This window comes from Caloenas nicobarica, chromosome Z (assembly GCF_036013445.1).
Source record: "Caloenas nicobarica isolate bCalNic1 chromosome Z, bCalNic1.hap1, whole genome shotgun sequence".
NCBI lineage: Eukaryota > Metazoa > Chordata > Aves > Columbiformes > Columbidae > Caloenas > Caloenas nicobarica.
This window is the reverse complement of record NC_088284.1, coordinates 25,045,145-25,058,849: the sequence shown is the minus strand read 5'-3', so window position 1 is coordinate 25,058,849 and position 13,705 is coordinate 25,045,145. Positions and strand designations below refer to the sequence as shown.

The 13,705-nt window shown below is 38.7% G+C and overlaps 1 protein-coding gene across 1 annotated transcript in view; it reads right to left on the bottom strand.

Moving 5' to 3' along the window:
- Nucleotides 1-5,799, bottom strand: part of ITGA1 (integrin subunit alpha 1) — a 73,699-nt gene extending 67,900 nt beyond the window's left edge. Inside the window, exon 1 of the mRNA XM_065655925.1 lies at nucleotides 5,554-5,799. Within this exon, the coding sequence (XP_065511997.1) occupies nucleotides 5,554-5,581 (28 nt within the window). The 5' untranslated portion in view covers nucleotides 5,582-5,799. The remainder of the gene's footprint in view (nucleotides 1-5,553) is intronic.
- Nucleotides 5,800-13,705: the final 7,906 nt, after the last annotated feature.

Below are 13,705 nucleotides of genomic sequence, written 5' to 3'. Positions count from 1 at the left end.
AAAAGAACAAAAGATATTTGAGAAAGCAGACAAACTGATGTGCTATGATAAGTGTGTCAGGGCAATTGGAACAGATACAGTAAGTTTACAATATCCACACAGTCCGATAACTGAAAAAGTAGGAGGACATCCTCTTAGAGATGACAAAGTGCAAATTTAGAATCATTAAAACCAAGTTTTTGGTTTCTTTTAGATATTAAACAAAAAAACCCCAAACCAAACAAAACATAAAACCAAACCACTGTGGATTATGGAATTTTCTGACTTGGAAAGGCTTTGGAGTCAAGGGTTTACTAATATACAAGACTACTATGATCGAAAATAATCTTGTATCTCCCATTAAGGTGTACATATAAATTTCTCTCAAGTATCTAGCACTAGTCAGTTGTTGCAACAGGACACTGAACTGGGATCTGGCCCAGTAATGTCCGTTCCTTGTTTCTAAGCTTGATACTTACGTAAAAACAACTTTATCAGATATTACATAACAGGATTTATTTATAAGACCTCAGGCTCTCTTCCTGTGAGTACACATGCTTAACTCTGTTAGCATGAATAGTTTCACAGAAGGAAGCTGGACCACCCAAGGGAATATAACATAAGCACACATGTAAATGACTGTTTAATTTGGGCTTGTACATACTCGTAATTTTGTATTAATGTTTTGTGGCTTAGGCAGAGAGTGTGCTTTCAGCCATTCTTTAGGAGTTCCTTTCACTTGTCTGTGTAAATGTTGCATGGTGAATTTTCTTCTTTGCAATTTTTGTGATTATAAAATTGCAAGAGTTGACCTCATGGTATTCTTTCAAGAAAAATTAGCTGTAGTACGTACTTACCTACCACATTAATAGTTATTTTATTTTTTCTTGTTTTGCTGCTGTGTATTTACAAACTTTTTGCTACTTGTTGGTTCCAGTCTAATTTTTACAAGCAGCCTCACATCCCTGGAAATGTGATATATTTCAGGTAAAGGTTGCAAGTTGGCATCCAGTAGAAAATAAACATTCACTTCATGCAAGCAAGCAGATGCATTAAAACAACCCAAAACGAAAAACCCCAAACCAAACCAAAGAACAACAACCTTGAAACAAAGTTGCCACTCAACATATAAATTGACTGTTGTTGTAGAAAGAGACCTTTTGAGATGCGCTGAAGTCCTTTCTCAAACAGAAAAATAATGATATTTAACACAGTTACTAACAGGGATCCACAAGTATTTAGTGGCATCTGTAAACTTCAATGATGCATCCACAATTAGCAAGACCATTATCAACTTATAAAGGAAAACATTTGCTACTGATGATGCTTTGCCTACTCTGGTAAAAAGTAAGTCCTGAGTATTGTTATGTGTTTGAATATGTCAAAGAATGAGCAACAGAAGAAAAACAATATTTCTGAAAATTTCAGAACCATATAACTGTAAGTTTGTAAGTTAGAGTCATAGAATCATTTCGGTTGGGAGAGACCCTCAGGATCATTGAGTCCAACCATAACTTAACTCTAGCACTAAACCATGTCCCTAAGAACCTCGTCTAAATGCCTTTTAAACACCTCTAGGGATGGTGACTCCACCATTTCCCTGGGCAACCTGTTCCCATGCCTGACAACCCTTTCTGTGAAGAATTTTTTCCTAATATCCAATCTAAACCTCGCCTGGCACAATTTGAGGCCATTTCCTCTTGTCCTATCACTTGCTACTTGGGAGAAGAGACCAACACCCTCCATGCTACAACCTCCTTTCAGGTAGTCGTAGATGGTGATAAGGTCTCCCCTCAGCCGTCATTTCTCCAGGCTAAACAGCCCCAGTTCCCTCAGCTGCTCCTTATCAGACTTGTGCTCCAGGCCCCTCACCAGCTTCTCCACCCTCCTCTGCACTCTCTCTAGTACCTCAATGTCCTTCTTATGATGAGGGGCCCAAAACTGAACACAGGATTCAAGGTGGGGCCTCACCAGCACTGAGTACAGTGGCACAATCACTTCTCTAGTCCTGCTGTCCACACTATTCCTGATACAAGCCAGGATGCTGTTGGCCTTTTTGGCCATTTGGGCACACTGCTGGCTCATGTTCAGCTGGCAGTTCATATGTTCTTAAGTTCTTAAGTTCATATTAATTTTGTTAATGTCAAGCAGAGAAATGAGTTTGACCTCAGTAAAGCCAAACAAGTGGAAACTTTTAATTCTACATACAGTTTTAACATACAAGTTTGAAATCATAGAATCATAGTATGTCCTGAGTTGGAAGGGACCTACAAGGATCATCATGTCCAACTTCTGCCTCTGCTTATGACAACCCCTAAATTCACACCATATATCTGAGGGCATTGTCCAGTCTCTTCTTGAACACTGTCAGGCTTGGAGCCGTGATACCTCCCTGGGGAGCCTGTTCCAGTGCTCCACTGCCCTCTGGGTGAAGATCCTTTTCCTAATGTCCAACCTAAACCTCCCCTGGCACATCTTCCTGCCATTGCCTCGGGTTCTGTCCTTGGTTGCCAGAGAAGAAATCAGCACCTGCCCCTCCTCCTCCCCTTGTGAGGAAGCTGTATCTGTGATGAGGTTTCCTCTTAGTCTCCTCCAGGCTGAACAAAGCAAGTGACTTTAGCCACTCGTGGCCCCAAAATTACCAACCTGTGGCCCTTACATTACATGGTCTGTTTCAGTCTTGGTAAAACATTATGACTAAGTGTAGAGCCTGACAGTTCTTGCCATTTATAACTTAAATATATATATACATATATATATAAATATATATAAAAATAATTGCAGCAATTTGGCGTCAATTTTCAGACGTTCTTAAGCACAGAACAGGACAAGACAAAAATGATGACAGTATATATTCATGGGAATTTTTGAGACATGCTGTTTTTGTAAGATTATTATTTTGAAAATATTTGAGACCCACTGCCCTACATCTTTAAGTCTTGATCAGCTGCTTTATGAAATAGTTTGTAGACAGATTTTAGACAAGGAGAGATCACGTTCATAGGAAACACACTCTCCCTCGTATTACAGCCATTTTAGCTAGAACTCATGCAAACATGCTCAAGTCCTTGATTAAATAAGAACATGATAACTAGTGGGAAAGAATCTCAAATACAGAGGTAAATCTGCTGAGAAATGTTGGACCTTATTGCAAGACCAAAGGAAGATTAAAGATAAAGATGGAGAGAGAAACTGGGGGAATTATGTTTTTTCATTTTGTGCCTGTCCTGCCTTTGCAGGCTCTGTACAGAGACCACTGCATTTTCTGCATACAGTTGTCTTTAGTATTACTGGTCTTTCATGTTATAAATATGGTACTCTTAATCAGTACCAACAAAATGGGTACTTCTCCCCAGGAGGGAAGAAGCTATGCATAAAACTATAAGTGAAGAAGAGTTAAAAAGTAATGGAACCCTTTGGATTGATTTCTTCTTTCCTCTTCTGTTGAAATGTAGGGCTGGAGCAAACTTCATCAGATCCCTAGTTAAAGCAATTACGCTGAGGCCAGGTGAAGTAAACCTCAGCCATTCGTCATGGGTGTTTATCCAACTTCATAAAAACTTCCAGTGAAGGAGATTATGCAGGGGTGGGTTTTTTTGGTACCCCATTATAGGAATTCATTATCTGAAGAGTAAGAAAGTTCTTCTGAATATTCCCTAAGTTTTTTGCACAGTGAGTTACGTTGCGTTTCCCCTGTCCTTCGTTGGACACAAAGAACCAACTATTCATCAATCTCTTTATAAACCAACATATGCAATATAGAAAGACATGACTGAGTGACCTCACAAAACAAAGAAAATATTGACATTTGGAAGAACAGTCTCACTGATCATACTTTGGTAAAAACATATATTTTTAAATGCTCAACACTTTGCCTTTAGTTTTTTCCCTTCTAGATAAACTGGCCTAACTCATTCAGTTTGTCTTCACAGATCATGTTCCTCAGCCCTTATCAGGTTTGTCACTTCGCTGTGCACTTCTGCCTGTTTTTCTGCATCTGTCAGACTTCCTGTACTCAAGATTCTCAGAGGCCTCACCAATACCAAGTTAGATTAGAAAAAAAAAAATCTGTATAAATACACAAACATACCTGTCCATGCACCTTCTTTATTCTAGATTGTTTTTGGCTCCTAGCACATGACATTATTTGCACTCCCTGACCCCCCTATTTTTTTTCTTTTTAAGAAAAAGGAGCATGTAAGTCATTTGCCTTTATTTTTGTTCCACTGTAATTCTAAAACTATTTGTACTTAGTTTTAGAACATTTTGACTTGTTTCTGTAGCACTGCTTTTCTTATTTATCTCAGAAAATTTGAATCTCATTTCCTGGTATCTATAATGCCTGCTCTTATTTCCAACTGTATTGTATTTCACACCAAGTTTTTAAAAAAGAAAATAACAATAACAACAACAAAAACTAGAAAGCCCTTGACAGATCTGTATGGGACCCACCCTTGAGGTGTATTCCTATCTGACAATAAACCTTTTTGTCATTACTGGTAAATTATCTCCCAGCAGTACCAGTGCAAATTTTGCAACTCTGAAGGGAAGTTGTGGCATGCTAAATTGTTGCCACTTTACGAAGCCTCCTTGTGTGAAGGAACACAAAGAAAAGCATGTTTGGACAATATCACTATGTAAGAAAAGTAATAAAGAGGTCTATGAACACGGGCTAAATGTGGCACACCAAAGTACTACATTCAGATTTTCACATTTTTGTGTATCTGTTCTTTCTTGCACAATAAGCTCAGAGTGAGGAGGGAAAAAATGCTACTCTTCCCTTTTCCCCACTGGCTGCTGCCTGCGTTTTCATGACTCTTATGAAATTGATTTATTCCTCTGTACTGCCCGAGATTCGCTGTGTGCTAGTTGCCAGCGCAAGAGCTGCTGGGGAGCTCAGTGTCCAAGTTTGCAAGCACATGAATCCCAGCACTGCCTTAGCCTCTTTCCCACTTCTTGGATTTCCCTGATTTAGGATCCAAAATGTTACTACAGATCCACAAGCTAGCAGAGTTGTTACTTGCTATATTTTGCTAAGAGAGTGAGTAAGTACCTAACGATTAAGGAAACCCTAAAAGGAATTATTACATATTCGATCTCCGGATGAACTCATCTTTCTGAAGTTAGTTGCGTGCAGTTAACTGCTTCCTCACTTCCCCTTTTACAACTCAGAACATCTGAAAGCCAAATGGAGAAAAACTAAAAAGCTACCCTAATTTAAAAAAAAGGTGCCAGGCGCATCTCTTTTCCCAAGCCAAACACAATTACACTATTTATTCTCTCCCATTCACCCTCATCTAGAAGCCCGCCCCCCCCCTACCCCCAGGGTTTTAATACTAGTTTAGGGATTAAAGTTCCCAGAGAGAAGCAAACCGAAGAAGTCCCTCATGGGCTCCAGCTGGAGAGCAGCTTCGGGCAGGGCATTGCTGGGGCAGGGGCAGCTGGAGGGACCCGACAGGGGAGACGCAGTCTTGCGGCTGCCAGCCCCTAACAGCATCCCCCCCCTCCCGCAGGGAGCACAACTGTTGTCGGGACTGGATCTTCAGAGCAAGACAGAAAAGGGGTTTTCCTCACCTGTCAGCATCCAGTAGGAGGCAGCCATGCCTGGGCTCCTGCTGGCCCGGCGGCCCGGGCGGAGGCAGAGGTGGCGGGACCGGTCCTGCCGCCGGCGCGCCCGTCGGTGCTGCGCTGCCAGCGGGCTTCAGCGCTCTGCACCGCCCGTCCGCCGTGCAGCCGAGTTAGGCATTTCCTGTTTGTTATTCAGTCTTTACGTTGTTTCTTCGCATCGAGAGGAATTTAGCTTCCTCCCCCTGCACACAACTTTCCTCCCACCCACCCCTCAAAGACCTCTGAGCTTTGGAAACCTCTCCGTAGAGCTCGCCCAGCGCTAAGATGTACAAATAAAGCCAAATCTTCCCCCCCTCAAGCCTCCGGCTGCAGCCGTCGGAAAGCACAGTAGACCTTAAAGGGACATCTGCCCGTTCATAATTAATTAGTTAGTGTCTCCCGCCGGCCAGCTCCCCTCCCAGTAGGGTACGAGAGAGCTAGGCGTGCTCCTCGGCCACCTCTCTCGCCCTTCTCAGCAGAAGAAACACACCGTTGAGGTAGGGGGTGTGTTTGGCCGGTCAAGTTTAATTTCCCTTACATCACCCCTTAAAAACGCACTCTACGGCCGGTCATTTGCAGGAGGAAGCCAGCCACCCCCTCCCCATTCTCAGCGGCTCTGGGCACGCAGTAACTCTTGAGATAGTGGGCGATTTTCTCGAGTCTTTCCATCTCTCTGTGCTTTGCTGCGTAGAGGAAATACCATGTAACTGCCTTTGCCCTCATCTACCGAACGTGGCATGGCATCCCTTCCCCCACTTTCCAGGCTCCCGAATGACTTCACTAATAAATCACTGAATAAATCGCAAAGGTAATAATCAGCCAGATTCAAGCCTGTGAGTAGGGATTTGCAGGGTTCGTTAAACACTCGGCAAAAGGGCAGTTTGCAGGACTTTTGTGTTTACCATGGTGATGCTCAGGCCGAGTGACATTCCTTCAGCAGTGCATGAATTTTTGCATCAGACTTGTCAAAAAATAATTTTGTTATTTGCAAAACATGAGAGCCCATCGTCCCTCAAGCAAGACAAAGAAAAAATACCGTCTAAGGACCTAGAGATCTTGATGCTACTAGAAAAATTCCCCATTTTTTCTTTGAATTTGAGCAAAGAATTTGCTAAATAAGTGGAAGCTGGTGGACTTTTTGTAAGTTCCTGTGAGGCTGATAAATTACAGCTGTTAATATCACTATAATAGTTAAGTACATCTTCCGACTTACGTCTTAATTTTATGATAACACTTTGGGTGCACCTTTACTTGTAGATCTGTGGAAATTTAGAAATTAGTGCACAATATCAAAACTGGGTTTAAAAGCAAAGGTCCTCATTCAGTAATAATTTCTGCATATGTTGCCTTTACACATTACAAAATATATTTAATTACTACAGTGGGACTAGTTGAAATTGGTGAAATTAAACTCGTGTAACTTTTGCTGAATAAAGATCTGACCTCTGTTGGTACCAGTTTAAAGACTAGACACATTTTTCCAGTTAAAGGTTTTATGCATAAAATTAAAGGAAACTAAAATGGCATTCAAGTTAAAAGAAGACTGAGATTTTGGAAAAAACTGTAATTTCCTTTTTTTTTTTTTTCTTTTTGCAGGTGAGTTGTGTTACTACTGCCAGTTTTTCCCCAGTTGCAAGGGTGGCAGTAACTTCCTGGATTTTTTTTTTTAACCAAACACTTTGTATTCCCTTGTGTCATTATACTTTCACTAAATGCACACGGAGGAGTTAAGCTTGCTTTCAAATCATAGTGAAGGATTTATTTCTGTGGTACAATTAACTACACCTGAGGAAGAAACAGGGAAACTAAGGACTTTCACGTGTATTAAAATAATCAGCTCAAACCTGTTTGAAGTATATGTGATATTTGGTACATATGTGGGAAATGTACAACGTATAGGGAAGAAGACTTCTTGAGAATAAAAAGAAACATTCCTGATGAAGAGTTATTCCTAATTTCTTCCAAATTATTCTTAGTATTATTATTGTTTTTAATTTCTTTCTGCGGTAGTGTCCAATGCATCTTGCATCAGGCAATGCCAAATGGAAGACACTAGAAAATATGAACTGCTGGACTGAGCTAGTGTTTCTTACATTTAAGAAAGTAAAATACATTGCAGACTTACAGACTATTATTTAGTTTGGAATGCCAAAGTATTTCAGAGAAAAACAGACTCCTACTGCTTGTAGAATAGCTGCTGCATCTTTTCACAGTGTTTGTTGCTTTGAGTGCATTCATTCAGGCAACTGTTCATAATATATTGCTAAAGGCTTTTCTTGGTGTTTAAAGTTTTATACATTAGTAGTAAGGAACACATATATTTTAAGAAGGAATCCCTAGATAAGGTGTGCTCAGGCCCAGAATTAGTTAAGATACTATGTAATTGTGATCCCTGCATTAAAAATATTATTAGTTTCTGTGAATTGTACTAGTATAGAAAATCAGTACCTATAATGATGAATAAAGCAAAAGAGTCTAATTAGTTTGCAGAATATGGTTGTTTTGCATATTCTTTATGCCTTTCTAAAGTGTCACAGAATGCTGAGGAAGGATTTTTTTTCTAGTGCTATAAATTAAACATGATTATTCATTTTGAACTCTGCTTCCTAATTTGGTGTCAGCAAAGTATTTCAGAACATGCATTATAGAATAAGTACACTAGTAGTTCTATGGAATCTGACGGAAGCATTTGTGATTAAATATTAATTTAAAGACTTTGAAAGATTAAATTTTGAAAGGAAGACCTGATTTTTCTGACTTTAGGTGGGTGTTATTCCTGCAAAAGACAGTGGAAATGTGTTCTGTCCCAAGGGTGAGGGGTGAAGGAACAGGACCTAAAGCTTTTCAAATACTTTGAAAGGCAGGCAGTCTTCTAAATAATATGACTATAATGTACATAGAACTAATCTTCCATGGAAATTATTATTCCGTTCCTACAGAGGATATGAGCAATTTTAATTTATTTTGATTGTTAGGTAAAAAGGATCTCTAACCTGGAGCACAAGAGTGCAATGAGTAATGCAAGACTTTAACTTCAAATAGCCAGAAGCATGCCCAGCTTACTTCCATTAAAGGAATAGTATGACAACATCAATAATTGTAGGAGAGACGTAACATGTTTCTGCAATGTTCACTGTTGTTATTACACTGTATTGTACACTGCTTGGAAAATACTACAGAGCTTGTTCATATAGCTTCTAAGTGAAGATTTGTCATTGAAAGCTCTTATTATCATCTTTGATGGTTTGCGTTGTACTGTAGATTAGTGATAATTTACATTTTTTTCTTACACTTGCTTATTCACAGTCTCCAAGATGTCTTTCACCTTGATTACTCTGTTGTTCATCTTCATAGTCTCAATTTTTTCCTATCGGATTCTAGGACCATGCTAGAATTCACTTGGCAGAACTCGTGGGGCTGTAGTGTTTTTTTTATTGTGTCTGAGATAATCAAAGGCTCCTTCTTCGAGTACCAGAACTAAGATTTTGGTATGGTTCCAGCAATACTCTGTGCATAAATCTTTTGATGTTTTACAGCTCAGCTTTTAGCTGATACTTGATATTCTTGGAGAATGCCAATGTTTCTGCTCCATCTCATTTAACCAGTGGTACAAATGTGCCAAAAATCCTTTTTACTGTACAATGGGATGTTCATAAAAATTTTGTTTTGCTGCTTGTGTTAGTTTAGTTAATGTTGGTTGGAAATGTTATGGAAAATGCCCTTTGTGTTCTATGTTAAATGTGTTCTCTACAATATCCTCCATGTCTTCTTTGTTGGTCTTTTTTGGATTATATACCAACTATTATAGAGTATTCATGAACCAAATTAATATAGAGTCTATATTCTTACTAAAATAAAATAGTCTCCTTTTTCTGCTTGACAGATTTAAAGTTATGTCACATCCCAGATCATGCTGCTTTTCTTTCCACATTTTGTTTTGATGCATTTTTTCAATATTCATCCTAAATTTGTAGAGATCAAAACTAGCTGTATCAGAAAAATACAGGAAGACATGAGTATATATTGTATCATTTACAGTTATAAATCTTCCACAAATGTCTTTATTTTATGATTGTCACTTTATACCCATGTAGAAGGATTTTTATATTAGAATAGAATTTAAGATTCTTGCAGATATTACCTCTATCCTCTTTATAATTTCTTATGCTATTTCTATTTCCTTTGAGTCAGCTTCTTACAATTTAAATCCTGATTTACAATTTTCTGCTGCGCCTTGGTTTTAAATTTCTGCTTTATTATTTACTTACCTATTTAACTATATACTATGTCAACAATATATCTTTGAGTTCTGTAGTGTATTACTAAACTTTAACTTGAATATATATATTTTTTTCAACATATGAGTGACAAAGAAGGCTAGAAAAAACACAAACTGGTTTATTAAATCAACTTGAATGAGGTACTGCTCTCTCTGAGTATTTCAGCCTTTTTGTGCTGGAGTACTTTTTCTGCCACACTGAAGTCATTGGAGCTATGGTATTGAGTCTGAGAGGAATGGAACTGATAACTTCAAGTGTGGGGAGAAGAAAGAAATAAATTCATATTTTATTGTACAAAATCAAGAGGCTGAACTACAAATTCCAATAGGTTTACATGGGTTTTGACTAAAGGTATATATAACATCCCACCTAATGTTGATCCATTGGTGCATTAGCACTGCATTATACAAATGAAATTATTTAAAATGAGGCCAGAATTTTGGGGCAGAGGATTAATTGATTCTTATTATTATTCTTATTTAAAAAACAAAACAAAACAAAACATGCTGCTCATGATATGTTGCATAACCAATATTATTTATTGTTCAGATAGATTTCAATTATGAAACTGTATGAAACTTACTGAGAGCGTGCTGTGAAGGGAGACTAATAGATGATAATAATTTCTCAAAATAATTACATAGTCTGCCGGGTTTGACATTGTATTGCATTCACAGCTGGTCTGCGTAACGCAATCACTTATTACTGTTTGGTTGCATAAAAAGGTAGCCGTAACTGCAATAATTCCTTCCTTCCTTCCTTCCTTCCTTTCTTCCTTCCTTCCTTCCTTCCTTCCTTCCTTCCTTCCTTCCTTCCTTCCTTCCTTCCTTCCTTCCTTCCTTCCTTCCTTCCTTCCTTCCTTCCTTCCTTCCTTCCTTCCTTCCTTCCTTCCTTCCTTCCCTGCTTCCCTGCTTCCTTCCCTGCTTCCCTCCTTGCTTCCCTCCTTGCTTCCTTCCTTTTCCACAGAGATAAGAATATTACATCTTGGCTTTTCCCTTGATGCATGCACACATTCCACTTCCATTTCTATTATTTTGCTCAGTTATTGCAAAAGCAACATTTGAATATAGATCATTACCCAGGCTTTTCTTTAGTCTTCATGATCAGGAAAAAAAAATCTTGATTTTTGCAGGAACATAAGCCTGGTCAGGATACCAGTATATGTTTTATGGCATACATTAAAAAAAAAACCAACCCAAACCAAAACGGTACACACACAAGAAAAATATCCCTATAGTGCAGAAACTTCACCTTTTGCAATGATTACATTTTTATTTTTAAACTGTGCTATTTTAAGATAAATTACAGGTTTGCAACAATCCCTCTACAATGAGTAACACATTGCTACTTTTTTTGGTGGATGTTGCAAACCAGACTCATGCTGGGATTCCAGCTTCTACAGATTGCTGTAACTTGTCGTTTTAGGGGTGCTATGATAATTTTTACCTACTGAGACCTGTAATCTAAATCCCACTGCTTGACCTGTCTGTCTATGTGAATAATATGTTTTTGTGGTCTGAAACTCTTTGATGGTTTTATCTTAGTGGTTAAGTCACTCTGGTAAGGAGACAGTCCTAGGTTTCACATGGAAACCCATGTTGGGTTTTACTATCCTATATTGGGTTTTCAAGAAGTAAGATGATTATTGAACATATGTGTAAGTCTGAAATTAAGCATTCTTTTCAAGTGTTTTTAGGTGTTTCAGTACAATGCACAGACAGATAGGCATCTATAGGCACCTCCAGGATGGAGTCTGGAGCCTTCTGCATGTGAATTACATAGAAACAGTGGACAGCTGACAGAGAATTCTGCTAATTTTGCACTCACCTTCAAAGTCAGAGTTATAAGTTGGTGTTATTTTTCACATTGAAAGACTTTTAAAAATAGCATCTCCAATCTCTCAGAGTATTGCCAAAACCAGCAGGCTTTTGCCTAACTGGCTGTAACGTTCTGTTGAAACTAATACTGTGTAGGAGAACTAAAGTTTCTTCAAGCTAGAAATGGGTACCAGAACAGTAATTCTGGAAGCTACCACAATGAACCTTTTTTACCCATGCAGGCTGTGTTATATAGCTCTTTATATCATGAGATGTGCTCTCCTCAGGTAACCAATATGTTAACGTCTGTCGTATGACAGAATACACATGTATATGCCCTGTCAGATGAGTACAATGCAGATATTCCATGACATTGTGCTGCTGCATATCATGCCTTTTAGATAGGATAGACGTATGTGATTATGTGATGAAAGAGGTGCTGCCAGGCTCTCATGAGAGAGGATGGCAAAAGACAGCCCTTCAGCACAAGCCATTTAGAATGCTGCCTACTCTGTCACCATATGTGAATAAACTTTAGGCAGCCAGGAGGAGGGCCTTAAATGTGACAGAGTTGTTCTGGTGATCTGGATCCATTCAGTCATTGTAGCTTAGTTGACTTATATAGGAGCATCCTGGGCATCATACAGAATGCATATGGTCCTAGGAGAAGGAACCAGAGATCAGAACTCTCTCATGACCACAGCAACAACTTAGCCATCTTGCCAAAAGGACTCAAAAGCTGGGGCATTTTCCTTGGGATGTCAGACATTGTCCGGACTGGGAAGGGAAGTGAATCCAATGAATGCTGTAAACATTAAGCTATTACAGAAAAGGTGGATGGTCACTTCTTCCATTGATGCCTTAAAATAAGTGGTGGCGACTACATTTTGTGAGGAGACCAATCCTATCTATTTGTGCTGAGCATATGCTGAGTGCGTCTACAGCATCTGACTCTCTAGGAAAACTGAGGGGAAGAATGCCTGGTTTGGAGGTCTGATCGAGACACTGAACTGCTTTGGAAGCACAGTTCTAGCCATGCAAAACCAAAATACTAAATGTCTGGAGAACCTTATGGACCAAAACAGATTAGTGCCCAAGCAGAATAATCTCCAAGTTTAAAGAAGAAGTGAAAGAAGAATTTTTTAGATTACAATTTTTGATTTAAGTATCCAGTCTAATTTGGGAATTGCTTTACTAGTGTCACCAGATCTGGGTCATGGGGCAAGCATAGCTTTGGCTTGAATTTGAAAAGAGAGGGATTTCTTTTAGTATTTTAATGAAATTGTGTCAAGATTTGCTGATAGAAAAATTAAGAAGCTATATTCCACTTCCGTAAAATGATCCTTGGGTATCACAGATATAACTTTAGGACTTCCTAGAAATTGTTTAAAGTATATAGTCATAATGAAAGAGGAAGTTCTGCTCTGACAATAGGATGCTGTTTATCATCAGTAGATTTCTTTGGCCTGAAAACTCATCTTCTGTGAAACACAGCAAAGAAGCTCATGCTATATTATTCTCTTTTCTAGTTTATCAGCAAAGGAGCTAGAAGTTAATAGAAGTTAAACTATACATGTGGTGTTGTTATGCCATTTGTGTGATGTCTAAATATTTTCTGTTTGTTGTAAAAGTATCATCTGAAAAAAGAAAGAGGCAGATTTTCTTGAGCTCACAGAAAATTGTGACAGGTTTTAGAGACCAGAACTGACTCAAAACACAGCAAGGAGAAAGTTAACTCTTAGGTGAAAATTTTCAGAACTGAAGGTTATCACTGTCATGAACCAGGAATCCCACGGAGAGATGTGCAGTGTTCTAATGTGAGGTAGTGTTGATTCAGATGATACAGCATTAACAGAGGCAGCTTCAGAGTGACCTGGGTTTTGTACACAGCTGGATATAGAAAAAATAATTGTTTTGTACACATTCGTAAGGTCTAATGTAACAATTTTTTTTTCACCCTCAAGATGTTCTCCAGTGTAACAAGCATGACAAAATCAACCTGTTTCTCCAGACTATGTAATA